The sequence below is a fragment of the Anoplophora glabripennis genome, unplaced genomic scaffold (assembly GCF_000390285.2).
Source record: "Anoplophora glabripennis isolate ALB-LARVAE unplaced genomic scaffold, Agla_2.0 scaffold50, whole genome shotgun sequence".
Classification (NCBI taxonomy): Eukaryota; Metazoa; Arthropoda; class Insecta; order Coleoptera; family Cerambycidae; genus Anoplophora; species Anoplophora glabripennis.
This window is the reverse complement of record NW_019416330.1, coordinates 590,028-607,264: the sequence shown is the minus strand read 5'-3', so window position 1 is coordinate 607,264 and position 17,237 is coordinate 590,028. Positions and strand designations below refer to the sequence as shown.

Below are 17,237 nucleotides of genomic sequence, written 5' to 3'. Positions count from 1 at the left end.
TTATTATTATTATTATTAAGCGTAATATGTTTGAGATTATTATTGTTGCAAACCTATCGTCACGCAGTGCAATAAAATAACAATATGTGTTAATCTTACTAGGTCCTCAATACCGCCAAACTGATAGAGAGCAATCTGTTAATATGAATGTATCATACTCGATAAAAGAAAGTTTTCAAATGATTTCGGGGAAACAACTACTCTGAGGACTAATATTCTGACCATCACTGAATTATACCGGCAATATCTAGAACACAGCCAACAACCGACCAGTTTGTCTATGACAAACTGGCAGATGGCGACTAATACGAATGATGTTAGCAGTTATTTAGATATTGCGGGTATAACACAAAGTTGGACGGAGCATTAATCCACAGAGTAGTTGTTTCCCACAATATCACGTTAAATCAAATCTTATATCGCTACAAAGCGATGCACAAGAAAAAAAGTTCAATTACAAAAGGAATTGTCTAGAAAATTATGAGAGATAAAAATAATGTATGCTTCTTGGCTCAGATTTTTGAGAAAAAACTAATGAGGCAAACCTCTTTTTACTAACGAAAAACAATGAAAACTGAAGATATTTTCAATACAGATTGGCAAAGAAGAGAAAATTGTAAGCTCATCCATTTTTAAGTTTTAGATAAAAATTGTCCTCAAATTCCATCGAATTGAGTCAATACCGTACTTACAGGGTGTTACAAAAAGGCCAAAGCTATTAACCACAAACACTTTGGGTGAAAATAGTGGGTATTCAAGATACAATTATTTAAAATTACGATTAAATTTTTTTTTATAAAGTATATTTTTTTAAATGAAATTTCTTAACTAATTTTTCTGTAACACATCTGTAGAATACTTCATTTTCACTATTTTAAAAAATTACTTACATATGCGCTCTAAATTCCATGCGTGAAAATTATTGTTCTTTTGGTTGCAGATTTAACCTGAAACAAAGAAACAAACGCTTAGTTTATATTTCAAATCTTCGCTTGAATATTTTTACACATAAAATATGTACAGCAGAGTATCGGCAGTCTTGAGTGCTCATTATATTGTACTAATCGATTTATCTCCGTTCATTTGTGAATAATACCCTATCGAATGATCGAGGACAGAGAACTGCGCCCGAAATGTCAGGGAGGCATTTAAAAAACAAAGGACTAAAGGACCTTCGTCGTTCTGCCCGTCACCACGTGCCATTGTCTATAACTCGCGAAATGTAAATTTATTGGATTTGGCTCGAATTAGGAAAGATAAAAGTGAAAAGAAATGTTTAATAACATTTTCGTTATCTATTCACAATTTGCTTTGGAGCTTTTAGCAGGGACATAATTCAATTTTAAATATTTTAATCTGAGTACTTTCGCTCGTTGTAACGAATGTCAAGTGATTCATATTTCAGGATTTCAGGGACCTAACAAAAATGACTTTATGCGCTCGACAAAACAAATCAGTAGTAAATAATTGTAGTTAGTACAGGGTATTATCTAAGTACATATAATAACTTCAAGAATCATTTTAAATTAAAAAATTTTAATGAATTAAGTCTAAGGTCATTGGTTTTTGAAAGACAGTGTTAACATTTTTAAAACAATATCCGATTTATTCAAGTGGATGATTAAACATTGGACATTTATATAATTAAATAAGTATAGAGAAAATATCCCTGAATTGGTACACAGGATGATCCTTCCAATAATATTATAGGGCGTGATTCCTCAAAAAAAGTCCACATGAACATATGAAATAAGTGGAAAAATATTTTGCCTATACAGCAGTAACCAGAAGACATAACTTATTGAAATTTAGTAATTATATAGCAGAAGTACTTAAATACATATTCCTAAAGGAAGTAATCTAGTGGATTTGAGTCCGGTAACCTAGGGGGTCATATTTTGTAACGTTGAAACAAGCCTTGGCTTATCCGTCTGTTCAGATATTTCCGATTTATTAAATTGAAATGCATACTCAGTCATGCATAAACAACAAACGGCATCGCTAATTAAGTGATACACCATTGAGAAGGACCGGCAGTTATTCTCAATAATGGCACGGTATGTATTACCATCTCATCTTAATAGAAGAAATGGTGCAATAAGGTCATCTCCAGTAATACTCGTCCCAACGTTTAATGAAAACTGATGTTGATAACTAATTTCTCTTGTCGGGTGAGGATTTCCATATTCCTATTTATAATTCGTGTGCAATGGGGTTGCAGACTATTCGGTATAAATAATAGGATTTGTAGATTTTTTTAAAGTAGTACCCATTGATAGAGAGCAAGTCCCAGTAGAGCTCGTGCACTATCTGAATCAGTAAATAAAATAATAATATCTCTACTCCTCATTCTAACCACGAGAATTAGCCCAGAAGTCGGAGACTGTGCGGGAGAGGAGGCGGCATATTATTATTACGCAGGCCGCATTTGCGCCCAGGAATGACTTATGTTAGTAGGCCCTAACCACCATTCAGTGCAGGAATGAGGGAAACCTGTAAAACCTCATTAATTATGGGGGTGGTCAAATGCCAACCGGTGTCAATCTCTCACATTGGCCCAAGCCAACATTCTTCCACCCTACCATACCTGCACAGAGAGTGCCAATCCTCCGTACAAGCATAGCTAATCTACGGTCTACCGACCGCGGGATTCGAAACCCGGGCAGATCGACACATCGATTTAAGTACTGACGCCTTAAACCGTGCGGCTATCGACCGGATAAAGATCAGTAAATAAAAGAACACTATTTTAAAACATTGCCAACGTTTCGGTGTTATTTTGCACCATCCTCAGGGCTTGGATTGGTGTAAAATAACACCGAAATGTTGGCAATGATTTAAAATATAGTGTTCTTTTATTTACTGATCTTTATCCCACTAAAACCTTGACTTGCATAACTAATCAAGATCGCTAAACAATGGAAACATAAATACTATCCTTAACGATTTATTTATAGCTGTTATTTTTTAAGTAATTTGTTAGGAAAATACTAGTTTCTTTGAATATATCATAAAGATTTGCCTTTAAAACTGAAAAAAAAAAGATCAGTATCACTATATTTTGACCCCTCCATTAACTTTTGTTTTTAGAGTTATTAAAAAATGTGAAATACAAAAGTTGAACGACTTTTTAAATAAAAATGTTAATGGGGGGGGGGTCAAAATATAGTGAATCACCCTGTACGTATACCGTGATCTTTATCTAAGCCCATTGTGTTATAAAAAGTTATTTATTTGACTAGAAATGCAGGTTTCTAGAAACTACTGTAGTGAACTCCACCACAGAACGACTATATGGTATATGCACGACGGAGTTCCCCCTCATTAGACTGCTAATGTTTGAGCGTTTTTAAATCAACTCTATCCAAACAGATGGATCAGTAGGGTTAACAATGCTCCAGTAAATTGGCCGCCGCACTCACCAGATATGACCCTGATGGCTTATTTCTTCTGGGCAACCCTAAAAGAAGTGGTCTATTCGATACTCGTCGATACTAGAGATGATCTGTGGCAAACAATTCCACATAATACAAATGTCATTAGAAATAATATAATCCACAAATCTTACAAAGGGTACAGTTTAATTTTTTGCATAGAATTAATCTCTGCAGGCATGTAGGTACTAGAGATTTTGAACCTCTTTTAAGACAGGTCAATAATAATTAGTTATTTTTTAGATTTTTAGATTGTTTAGATTCGTTACATTGTGTTAGATTGATTAGATTGTTTTTAGAAAATATGTTTTTTTCTCTGTCAATTCTGTTTGTAGTAAAATTGTTAAATAATAATCGAAATTTTAAATTGTAATTGCATTGTTTCCTTTAAAGACATATTTCTTGCTAATAAACGATTGCTCCTAATTTCGTTTATCAGTGGAGTTGAAAATGACTTTTAAACAAAGTTTTTTTTATACATTTACAAAATTAAATGCTTTTTTGTTGAAAACGGTTAGCTTTGGATAAATTAGCAAGGTATGCATTTTTTAAGCACAAAAGTTGGGGAAAAAAATTTCTCCAGTTCAGTGAAATACACCGTGGCACAAAAAAATTTTGGCAGTTTATATGCGTCTTAATGGTCGCCTGTGGTGCCCTCTAGAAGATACAACGAAATCGTCGATAAATTCAAATTTCTTATCCCAAAAAAACCCCGGATACGAAATTTGACGAAATTACTTCCAAGTAGTAAAAATATATTAAAGAAAATGTTATTTTTTTAAACTTTGACACCGTGTATCTCCGTTATTATCAATTTTTGGATTAAGGCAAGTTTAGTTAAATCTACTTATTTTGAGCCGTACTGGTGGAGCGTTGTACAGACCCTTTAGAGGCACCCTGTATAGGCAAATATTTATTCTTTTTTCTATGGAAATTTGTGAACCAGCAGAGGAGACACTAGAACCTCCATTAAGAATCCTATAACTTTGATGCCACTATGTATAATAATACAATAATGTTATTTTCAAGAAACTAATGGAAGTTTTGGAAACAGGATACATTGACATACGATTACAACAGAGAGATTTTGTTGTCAAGTAAACATTTATATGCTAAATGGTGTACATAATAAATACACTCTTTTTATTGTTTCTGTTCAGCGTTATACTTGTTCTCCAGTTGCAGATACTTATTTATATTTGCTTTGGAATTACTTTAGTGGGGGATTTCAGGATCTAATTAAAAAATAATACACATTTTCCTTTGCACTTATGCAGAAATAACTCAGAATTTAAAGCAAATCAGAAGCAAAACTTGAAAAAAAACTCAGTGTCTGAATTAAAAAAAATAATAATTAATTAAATATATTGTTCAGTAATATACCTACCTAGTGACTGAATTTACTGACAAACAATAAAGTAAGAGCAACGTGGAGTTGAATTTGATCACATAGTATATAGCTTCACACTTTTTTTTATTAAAAATATAATCGTGTATCCTATATTGCGTTTTCAACACCAAGTCACCGGTTACTAAAATATCACCACCAATAGTTCCATTGCGAAGTCTATTCTCTTATTTTTCCAGGATGTTTCAAATATGTGGCGTCGTCACGTGCGGCATTAAAAATAAATGTTCAAACAAGCGTTTACAAAACTAAAAAGAAAATCGGAACCGGTTTATAACTGAACCATAAATATTTGTCCTGAAAAATATATATCTCATCGGGTTTATTTCTTTTGGGATTACAAAAACACACGAAAATCACTACTACATCACAACAATAATAAAAATAAAAATATCCAACGCGCAATGACCTCACCGAACAATATTCTGTGCATATTTTCCTAACATCGCGTCCAGTCGAAAATTCCCAACAGTTACAGCCTCACACCGTTACGTCACTTGGACGCCGGCCAAAACGACTATGAATGGTGGAAAATTAGGGTACTATATAAATTTGGTGCAAAAATCCCGATAGTACAAAGTGCTAAATCTCCACTTTTTCTCCTCTTCATATACACTGCAATGCGATTACTGAGCTTTTCTAATACAAACTGTTGGATGGTTGCGAAAACTACATTAGCATTATACAGGGTGTGTCTGAAATAAGTCCGTTCCTTGAAAACGGTGATGGAGGGCGCGAAAATGAGCAACTTTTAATAAGCAACTGATGATCTAAATGCTTCTGTTTTCGAGAAAATTAATTAAGAAAATTAACCATAAATATAAGCCAACCCTGTGCACCTTGTGCACGTGCATTGTGTGTTGCAGTTTTACTTAGCCGGCGTATAAAATGTTTTCTGATCAAGATATGGTTTTAATCAGTACTAGGCCTGTGCGATTCGCGAAATAACGAATCGATTTTCGATTAATCAAAAAATCGATTTGCATCGATTAATTCTGTGCTCGATATATCGATTCCAATTGATTTGTATTTTTTAGTTGATCCATCGGAAAAATCAAATCGAAATAGCGATAGCGGATCAATTCGAATCGAACTAAATTGAATCAGAACAACTAATTGTCGAGATAAAATGTGAATTGACAGTTAGGCGTCGAAAATAATTGTATATCGATTTGAATAGTTTTGTATTTCTGAATCGAACAGAATAGAAGGAAATGAAAGAATATTTAATTGTAACAATAAAACATCAAGTCTTTCTTACCAAACATATAAACAAATAGATTACTCAGGTAATTGGTAGGTAGTGAGTAGTATTACTAGCAACGTTGAGTGACGAATTTCTTCACTCAATGCTAACAATAGTGAGAAATAACAGTGATTTAAACTTTTGACAGCACTGAAGTTAGCATTACCGGAGGAAGAAACCTATTTTTTGATAGATATTGACAGGCAAATAAAAAGTAATTAAACATTTAAATTAATTCATTTCGTATTGAATGGTCTGAATAGGGGTCATATTATTATATGAACTAGTGATGACTTCAATGAATAAAAAATATATACTTATCACCTTTTTCTTGGATTGTCTTTGTCTTCTAATATCTAACATCATTTTTGCTTTATTCTTTTATTATCAATTAAAAATTGTTAATTTTGTTTCACTTTTTAGTAAATATTTTTTTATTTCTGTTAAGTATATGCCTAGGGAGTAAATTAATTGAGTTAGACAAAAATTTGTTTGTAATAATTGCTGTGTATGATACCTAGTACAGTATAGTTGTTACGATCTCAATTGGAACCGCATAAAAACATTTAACTCATAAATTGTACGGAATCCATAGACGTCCAGAAAAATTTAGCCCTGTCTCGTGTAGATATACTATATTACGAGCTATATTACCATATAATTACCATACGATTGTCAAGTTTTTTATGTTTGAAATCGCATTGTAATAAAGCATATCGTAAAATATCTAAAGATTTATAATTATAATCAGAATAATCGCTTAATTTATTTCGAATCATGTATAAAGTAGAAACTTTATTTTCTTCATACATATTATAAATTGCGCGCCACATTACATCTGGTAAAATCGTCAATTTTCTTTAACGCTGTATTTTTCCGATTCCTCTTTGTACCGTGATTAATAACGTCTCCTTCTTTAATTACGCGCCTTTTTTTGGATATCTTAGTTAATTCGTTAATCCGTCTCCTAACTTTTTTATCACATTGTTCACTATTTTCAATTTTCAAACATTCATATATATATTTAATATAATACGTTGACTTTTTACGTGTAAATCTTTGTCTTTATCCTCTGAGTTTGTTTCGATACTTTCGACAAAAACCGGTTCCACTATTTGGGAATTTTCCCGAGTTATTTCGTTATCCTCCGCTTCAAAGAGTCTCCAGAGAGCCACGCTAAATTACTAGATAATTACATATAACATTTTTTTAATAACTATTACCCTTTTCAGGTTACGATATGAACAAATAATAATATCAACTAATAAATAATAATACGTATTATACCAACAACATACCCCGCCAAGCAATGCTCTGCACGGCACTGGCAAAGCGGCAAAGCTAAGTGAACCCGTGTACCATACAAAAAAATTATTCACGACCTAGTGGACCAATACAGGTTTACTTTGATGACCAGCGCACCGCCGTCAATTCTACATCAGACGGACTAGTTTACCAATACCGGACTCGCCGAATTGCTATTCGAATATAAATTACAAGACACATCATGGTTAAAGCATAATAAGAAATTTCAGGAGAAGCGCATACGGTCCTGTGCTTTAAGATTTACAGGTTCCAATTGACATCGTAACAACTATACCAAATATATGAGATACTTATTTGCTTAAATTCGTAACACACTCAAGATAGGTAGTCTACTACTATGTGAGAAACTGTATCGTGTCTTGATTCCAAGATTCAAGACGTTTGAGTGAAGATACGATACAATTTCTCTCACCCTTAAGTTCGCTAAGGTATGCTCAATATTATTATATGTAATGATCAGAAGATAATATAATGTAAATATAAATTGCCGTAAAATTAAGAGTATAAAAAAGTTTTCAATAGGCATAATACTGGTAAATAATAAATGTTATGAAAATGTATTGTGTAGGCTGAAGATGATAATATTTAATAAACAAACATAAATATCTCGTCTCAATAAATTTAACCGTGATATACCAGTAAATTAAATAAAAAACTGATTCGAATTGATATTCCAATTCAATCTTTCTTCTATGGATTCTAATCGATTACGGTTGGATTCGACATTTCGATGCGATTCGACAGTCGATGCGATGCGATATCTCGATCTGATTCGTTATTTCGATTCTACATTCCGATTCGATTTTTTCTGGGAATCGATTAATCGATTCAAAAATAAAATCGATTCGAATCGATATATCGATTTTTTGCCCAGGCCTGGTCAGTCCAATTTAAAAGAGACTTGTCGTTTGTATGCGGTCCGTTACCGACCGTAACAGACGACAACCTAACAGTAGAACATAGCAAAAGGCAGTTCAAAGGTTACGGGACACCGGGAATGTCCACCTGATTTTACAAACAAGGTGTTTTTCACTAATGAATGTTGTTTTACTAGAGACGGCATAGGTACTAAATTTTCACAACATTCAATATTGGTGTGATGCAAATCCTCACGTTGTACAGAGATCTCGGTTCCAGCAACGGAATGTGTGGTGTGGTGTTTTTGTTGACAGAATTTTGACCGTCGTTTGGAAGCATATTTATTAGCACATGGAAACAACTTTGAACAACTTTTGTAGAGCATATCGTCTATTGGTAAGTAATTAGTTTATTCGTTTAATTTTTCTGTTACTTTTAAACGAGATTTCAATAAATTTCTCGAAATGATATCCATAGGTGCTTCCATAGGCGCTTCCATAGAGATTTTACGTATATATTTTTAAATTTATTGCATTTGCTTTTGCATTTATGAACACTTCTTCTTTTTGCATTTATGCCCATTGATTTTATTCTTGCCATATTCAAATAAATCTATCTGTGTAATTCCAGATTATGTATATAAGACATTAAAAAATATACTTGTATATATTGTACAAATATACAACAAATTAAATGCTTTTAGTAGAGGACAAAAACACCATGTAAAATAATGACTAATAATAACATCCAACCAATCGGATGTCGATAGTTGCGCGATGATTAATTGCGTTCGATGTTTCCTCATCTTGATAAGCCCTTCAAAACGTCGATAATTGTGACCTAGTCCTTGACGTGAATGCATTATGTGAGCTCAAACTAAAAACGTCAAGTCACTCCCTTTCATTTGGTGGTATATTACTACGACACGGTAATGTACCGATAAATCAGAACGGTAGCTAAAAAATTCGTCTGCCATTATGAAACACCTATTTCCCGACGTCGTCATGTGGTTTTTATTTTATTTTTAAATATTTGGCAGCAATCTCCAGACATATGTATGGATATCTCAATATTTGTAAAGAGCGTGTTACTCGTCTTTGACATCATCGATGACCTTCGACGTGTTAAACGGGGCTATTAATAAATGGTACAGGATATTATTTTTTGGGGTTACAGGAGCCCGCTAACGTTTTGTTTGGGATATTCTAAACGGTATAAATTAGTGATGTCAGATCCAGGTAGGTACTTTTCAGTAATTGTAAGAATTAGATACTCTTCTACTTTGATTCATAATCATTACTTTATACTCGTTACTTTTAATATTCCAGAATCAAGATGGATTTCGATTTTATATAGCATAGAACTCATAGCCGAGAGAGCTTTTACTTATCAAGTAAAAAAAATGTCTCTGTTTTTATAAACAATTACAAGTAGCTTTGTTTTATAATACTATAGTTCTTAACGTATGCTGGTTGGAAGTCTGCATTAGCGTATTTTCAATAACTGTTATGATTTTTGTTATTTATTTGCATAATTTTTAAATATTTTTTGTATTTTATATTTCTTTCATGTTTCTTTCTTTCATAAAACGCTATTTATCTTGAAAACGGTTCACGTTAGAGCTTTTGATGATGAATTTTGTGCAGAAAACATTGGCGGTTCAAAATGCCAGTTTTCCCAGACTCGTAAAAATTAGGGGAGATTTCTTTTTTTTTTTTTGGTACCCTATACATATATCAAAAAACGGTGCTTTTGCAGATTCATGTTTACTAAACCTATTTTTATGCTTCTAGTATCGTGTACTTACAGATGTTTCTATTAATTATGATACACCCTATATACATACCTACATATATATACAAAAAACTTTTTTGGGCCATGCTGTATTTCGAAGTGGTCGAAGGATATTAAAGAAAATGTTATTTATTTTTCAACTTTGACAACCTGTAGTTCCGTTACTATCAATTTTTGGACTAAGGTAAGTTTAGTTAAATCGACTTATTTTGAGCCGTACTATGTGCTGGAGCGTTGTACAGACCCTTTAGAGACACCCTGTATATATTCCGCTAGATGACGGCTTAACAACGACGTAAGATTCCAATCAACAATCGATTTTAATGTGTAGCAATGTAGTCGCGAGTTTTCTAAAAATAAAATTAGTATATATGAATCATTAGTGGATTTGATCGAACCTATACTGATTAACGTCACGTACCCACTCTTTGGGTGGTAGTATTAGAGATGAATCATTATTATTTGTTAATTGCTTGGATGCTCCCTATAAATATTTATAAAAGAGTTGTTAAATCACTACCTAGAAATACATTTCTTAGTAAGTTATGTGAATAGACAACAACACAAGTTCCTAAAAGAATTCGAAAAATATGTTTACATTTATCTTAAATGCAGTTCTTTTCTTCGTTCGTTCAATTCAATTTTTTAATAATTAGAGATCTAGACTTAGTAAAATATATTACAATAATTATAACTGTATTACATTATGAAGTAAATTAACATTTTCATCGATTAATTAAAATCGCTGTAAGTAAAATTAAATGGTAAGTACTAGTATTCCTTTTGGCGCCAAATTTTAAAAAATTGTGTTATAGAGCATACTCTATTTTCCTGGAGTATTTGAGTGAATACTTGCTGACGGAATAGTGAGCCGAGTTCACTAAAATGTGCAAATACGCCTTTACAGTTGCCTCACGTCACTTTCAGTGCATAGCAGTCGGGAGCGTGTAAATTGGTCTGGAACTAGTCAGAAAAATAATTCTTTCAACTTTTAGAATTTTGGATGTCTAATTTTGATTTGTAATTCAATATACAGCTAATGTCAGAATGTGAAATATTGTAAAACCTGATCTTTGTGAAGATACTGACGTAATTATATCCATTATATTTGTTGCAACTTTTTACATCTTACAATAAATTGGTCAACTATGTAGTGTGTAGGTGGATCCTACACTAATGCTCACATCCTTCACGAATTTATCCCTATAATACAAGCAGAATATAAAATAACTGAAAGTTCAAGAAATGTGATTTATCAACCAATCTACATCCATTTCATCAGACCATTTGCCTTTAAAATAGTAGACCAAGAAGGTGATAGTCAATTTCAAAGAAATTAGTGTTATTAGGACTACATTAATTTAAAAACTTGATAAATCACGAAAATGGTAATAAGATATAATAAACGCAATTACAGCCAAAACACAAGCATTAGGCACATCCGTTTAGTTAATTAAAATATAATTTGTCCATTATCTCGAAATCGGTTTAGTCTTATCGAAATAAGATATTGTAGAAATTTATTTTTTTCTTTTATTTTTCCTCAAAACTACACCTTTTCAGGTGTAATTAGAAAACATCAGTTGTAAGTATTACCAACAGTTAACTTTAGAAAGTGTTAAAATTTCAGAATAATCAGTACTGTCTCAAGTTTCTTGGAAAATTATTTTATTGAAGCTAAAAAATTTCCATATGCAGGGTAATACATAATTTTCTTTTTACTATGATTTACCATCCACTCAATGAGGTTAGTCAAAAAAAATGCTGATGAAATCTATTTCTAATCTAACCGGAAGTTCAGCAAATGAATAACTATTCCATACAACATTTCCTGCAAAAATATAGGATTTTTTTTTCTATCAGTTCATTCTTCAAAATTGAAGTTCAAATGTTGTTCTTATTGCATGCACTGATTCTTTAGAATTTTTTACATGTGTTTACATTTTATCTCGTCGAAATATTTTAATAGCAATAAAAAGACAATTATGGATCAGCCTGTATCATTATAACTTCGACGATATAATGAACTTCACAAAGATTTCTTTTCCTCATTAAACCTACCTAATTATCTACTACATTTTTTCGGCTTACGGTAGGTATGGTGATTGTTTTGAAATTGGCAATTTTAAACAGATATTTTTTAAGTATGTAATATTTTTAATTCACGTTTAATAGCAATCGTGTAAGTATAAAATTTTGCTTAACTTATACAACAAATAATACAATTTTATTCTTTCCTTCTAATTTCTCCATTTTTACATAGGTATATACCTTTGAAAGAAACAAAAAAAAGATTATTTTCTTACAGAAATACTGAAAGTTACTTGTTCAATAATCAAAGTTTTTGATATGAAGTTGGTGTCAAAGTAAAATTAATTAAAAATCCTTAATTATATGCATATTAAATAAGTACATAGCTCCCTAAGTATCTAAACAGCTAGTTTGCGAAAATGTATTTTATTGGTAAATATCGCATTTTTACACCGAGAGAAACACTTTGTCACAAAGAAGCGCCTTTATTTTTAATGGAATATGAAAAATTTGTGGTTAGTCCTAATTAAAAGAGATCCCTTATTTAATAACTAATAAAGTCTTCGTCGTCAAAGTTAAAAACAGTGCCAAGAACTATAATATTCGTTTCAAATATTTGATTGTAATGACGAAATTGTTCATAGAGCAAAATGTGGAAACTCGAAATTTTAGGAAAAAAGAAATGTTTATTCGTAAATAAATTGAAAATGACTGGGTTTGGGAATAGGGAAACTTTAACAAAGTCACACTCAATTTTAGTGCAGAATGCGAATACATTAAAAAAATTGGGGGTTTCCATTTGAAAATTTCGAGTTTTCCACATTTTCTGACCTCCTTATATAAAAACTCGAAAATTTTCATGTCAAATCTGATAAATTAGGTCTTCCTCTATAAAATGCCCAACTCAGACAAAAAAATGAGCCTGTGATTTTGGGAAAATTAAACTGTGTCTGCATCTGTCAATTTTTGCATAAAAATCAAAATCTCGGAAATGGCGAATCCCAAGAATGACGTGTGCTATATGTTTTCAACTTAAAAATAAATGCTCTTTCCAAAAATGCAATAATATAAAAAATCCTTCGAACGGTTTCCCATCCATCGATAGAGTTCGTGGTGAGACACCCTGTATTATAAATGAAAAATTTAGACACTTATACAGTGAATATTTTCAGTATGCCTACAGTTGACATTAACTAACAATTATTTATTTTAGATTACCGAGGACGGAAACAATATTTTTCCGGAAGCATATTATTTATTAAGTGAAAGTTAGAAATTATATTTATTAATATGCAACAATATATTTATCTGAAACATGATCATTTATTATTTTAATTTGTCTTCGACTTGCCACTTTTTACACATTCAATTATACAGGGTGTCCCAGAATAACGTGTACACCGAAAGACCACAGATTCGTGGACTCAAAATAGGCAGATTTAGGTTAATTCACCTATATCCGAAATCGCTTCGTTTGGCTGCTAGATGACTTCAAAGTTCGTGAATATTTTTTGATTTTTGTAAATAACTCGAATACGTATTAATCGATTTTGATTATTTTTGGGGTGTGAACTTTTGCTTTCAATCTACAAATTTTGATGTTATTTTTGATGTTATACAAAGTGTTTTTCAAAACACCTCCTACAAAATTGATGTATGGTGATAATATCCGTTCATAACTTTTTCCTCTTTCGGGCAATAATGACAACTAATTTTTATTTGATAGGTTATACCATTTGGAAGTTTATGGGCCTCTTAAAGAATTAAGTGAACGATTTGGGTACAAAAAATATTTTTTAAATGTATTCATTATCTTGCCATTCATATTACAATACTTCACAAAGTGCTAGTAGACTATGATTTTGTAGGTTTACCGTAATTTCAATTTCCTTGGCTTCCTAGAAGCTCTGATTTAACTCTAATGGACTTTTATTTAAGGAGCTATCTCAAGCAGAAAGTCTATGAGTCCTCGTTGAATAACGATTCATTTAAATTGAAACGAAGAATAAGAGATACAATTAATGCCATCCTAATTCAAGAAACTCAAAACGCCTACACAGAATTTACAAAGCACGCTGAGCGATGTGTAATCGTTGGTGGCAAAACATTTGAATAACTTGTATATTATTTATTTATTTATATTCATTATATTAGTTACGTTTTTTATCTAACAAATAATTAGGAATTTATACCGCGGTTGTGAAAAGTAAAAAAAAACAAAGTTAGCCGATCAAATTGAAAATTGACAATCTGTCATAACTTTTAGTTCTCAACAACTTTCCTAAGTAAATATTTTTGATATTTTTAAAAACAAAAGTACTTTACTCTTGACAATTTTTGAAAATTCATCATAAAACACCCTGTATACTAATTAATTGAACTATTTTCTTCAACTTCTTAGATTAAGGCCAAGCAGAGATGGTGCCGAGAAGCTCAAATTTCAACTCGATTTTTTGTCATTTACACCCCACGTGCACTCAATCCGTGGACACAGTGTATATATGTAATCTAATACCTATAGTTTCCTCGAATATATTATTTGTTTCTGATAAAATTATGTTAGATCACATCTAAAACTAGCATTTATTTTGTTTACTGCAAATGAAATTTATCGACATCAAAGAAACTGTTCTCTGGATGTATGCTACTTTTTTCACACACATTTACATCTCAAGAATTTACCACGTGCACCCGCAAAATCGCCCATGAAAATAAACGTTTCACGTACACCAGAATAAAAAAATAAATACCTCTGTCGACGGTGACATAGTCCTACCTCGACGGCTAGCGTCGCGAGGATGCATGCACCACTGCCGAGAGGAACCCGTGCGAGCGTCGTCTCCTACTGCCGGCGACGCGCCGCTCCGCGTCAAAACAACTCGCCGTCGACCGCGGTCAGCAGAGAGGCTCGAATGCTCGAAACCGAGAGTAGTAGGCACACAAGCGCCACCGACTCAAAAGACCTACTGAACCAGTGAACTTGACTCGGTCCGGCGGTGCATGTCGTCGACCATTTGTTTAATCGATTCGCTGCCGCTCAACGAAATCGTTATCGATTTTCTCTGAAAAATTCTCATGTTCCCGGAAAGGACCGACCATTCCATTGAACTTGTCGAGGTGGAGGGGTGGATTTCTTACGGGGTGAGGACGTTTAAAAGTAACACAGTTCATTAAATACCTGACGTAAAAGGTGTCTAACAATATTTTCCCGATTATCGTTCTCGTTTTTTGTTATTTATTTGTTAGTCCAGGCTGTACCATCGCTCCCGGTGCGAATATGATTCTCATTTGATTTTTTTCATATTCTTACTAAAAAAATGACCCTTAAATTTAAACAATTTTTTTAAACAAATTGGTCATTTTTTTAGGCTTTTTGGGGTATCCTGAACAAAAAAGTCCCTATGCAACTTTTCTCTAAAATCTACCGTTTTCGAGATATTAACGATTTTTTGTTCGAAAAAAACACGATTTTAACCATTTTCAACGCCAATAAACTGTATTAAAAATTGCAATTTTTAGTGTTGCCAAAATTCTTAAATGATCTTTGAACATCCCTTAACAAAAATTTGAAGTGCGCCATTATTCCATGGCTAGAAATTGGCCTCAATGATTTGGGATCGAGGGGGATTATCCCTCTTTATCCTGCCTCATCTCGTGTAGGCCTGGACAGCCTTCGTAGGTGGGCCCCATCCGTCGTCTACCCCGACCGCAAATGCGGCCGGTGTAGGCGCTTTGTGGGACCTCCTTTTGTCCTGGCTGGGCCCCGCCGGCTAGGGCCCTTTCTTCTGGCGCTCTTCTTGCTTCGCCGGCTCGTCTGTGTAATCCCCGGGGGTAGTGTCATGTTTATGTGTGGTATGGTTGGGTAGGGTAGTGCGGCTATGCAGCCTGGGACGCGCTTTGCTAAGGTGGCTCTTAGCCCAGCGCGGGAGGGGAGGGGAAAGGAGGGTATGGGGGGTGTGTATGTGTGTGTGTGTGTCGTTGTCTTCGTTTCTTGATCCTGGCTGTCTCTGACACAGAAAAGGTTAGCGGGCAGGGGGTAAAAATTTGAAGTGTTACGCCGGCATATTTTATTCTGAAAACTTGTTTTTTTAATTGTTAATAAGGCGCGCACGCCGCGTTTCTCCACCGCTCTTGACCGCCTCCGTATACTGCGTCTCTCTCGCACTCACTCGAAGTAAAAATTATTTCGAGCGAAAAAATAGAAAATTACGAATTTGTTAAAAAAAAATTGTTTAAACAATTTTTGACCATTAGTAACATCTGGCAACATGCGGATATGTTTCAAGGGGCAATTTTTTAGTAAGACTATGAAAAAAAGTCGAATCAGAATCATGTTCCTAGCGGGAGCGACAATATAGCCTGGACTATGTAGCATTTCTTAAAAAGTTTTTCTTTTTTGAATATTTCGAATATACTGCAAGTTAACGAATTAAAAATGGTAAATAAATCATGCTTATCATCACATTCAGAAGTACATAAATACAAGTCACTATACAGGGTGTGCCATTTAACACTCCCGCTGCAAATATCTCCGAAATGAAGAAATTTATTTTAGTTCCCGAAACTAGGGTTGTTAGGTCCCTTCAAATTGTAGTCCAAATTTTTCTGTATAGATGGCGTAGCGAAACTAAAAATTTGTTTGATTCCTAGAACGTGGAAATGCGGTCCATTAGAAAGATCGTTAAATTTTGAGTAATTTTTCTAATATAAACTTTTTCCCAATATTTAACGTAACAGGAATGTTACTGGTAGTACCTATACTCTTTTGCAAATTGTTAATTGTGCTACTGTTAAGTTCAGCTTATAGGAACTAGGCTGTGTATACCGTATGCATATAATGTACATATTTTTTTATATTTGTTTTGTATTTAATTTATATTTTTCCGTTTTTTTTTTGTTGTTTTTTTGTTGTGTATGTGACACTTATAAATTTGTCCTGTAATTGGATTTGTAATCTGTTGGGTAATAAATATATTATTATTATTATTTATTCACATCTCATACTAACTAACAAACAATAAATTATAAAAAAAAACAAATGATCAACTATATTAAAAAAAAGTATAATGGTAAATCTTATAACTAGTACAGTTGACTGAAAGACGTAAGCTAATAAAACTGTAATTATTGGAAAACTAAT

General features: G+C 32.9%; 2 protein-coding genes across 3 annotated transcripts in view; one reads left to right on the top strand and one right to left on the bottom strand.

The window, feature by feature from the left end:
* Positions 1-942, bottom strand: part of LOC108914332 (protein encore) — a gene marked incomplete at its 5' end in the record, with an annotated part of 65,400 nt that extends 64,458 nt beyond the window's left edge. Inside the window, one exon of the mRNA XM_018720125.1 lies at positions 891-942. Coding sequence (XP_018575641.1) covers positions 891-942 — 52 coding nt within the window. The remainder of the gene's footprint in view (positions 1-890) is intronic.
* Positions 1-17,237, top strand: part of LOC108914595 (alpha-amylase-like) — a 153,884-nt gene that overhangs the window by 100,469 nt on the left and 36,178 nt on the right. The window lies entirely within an intron of this gene.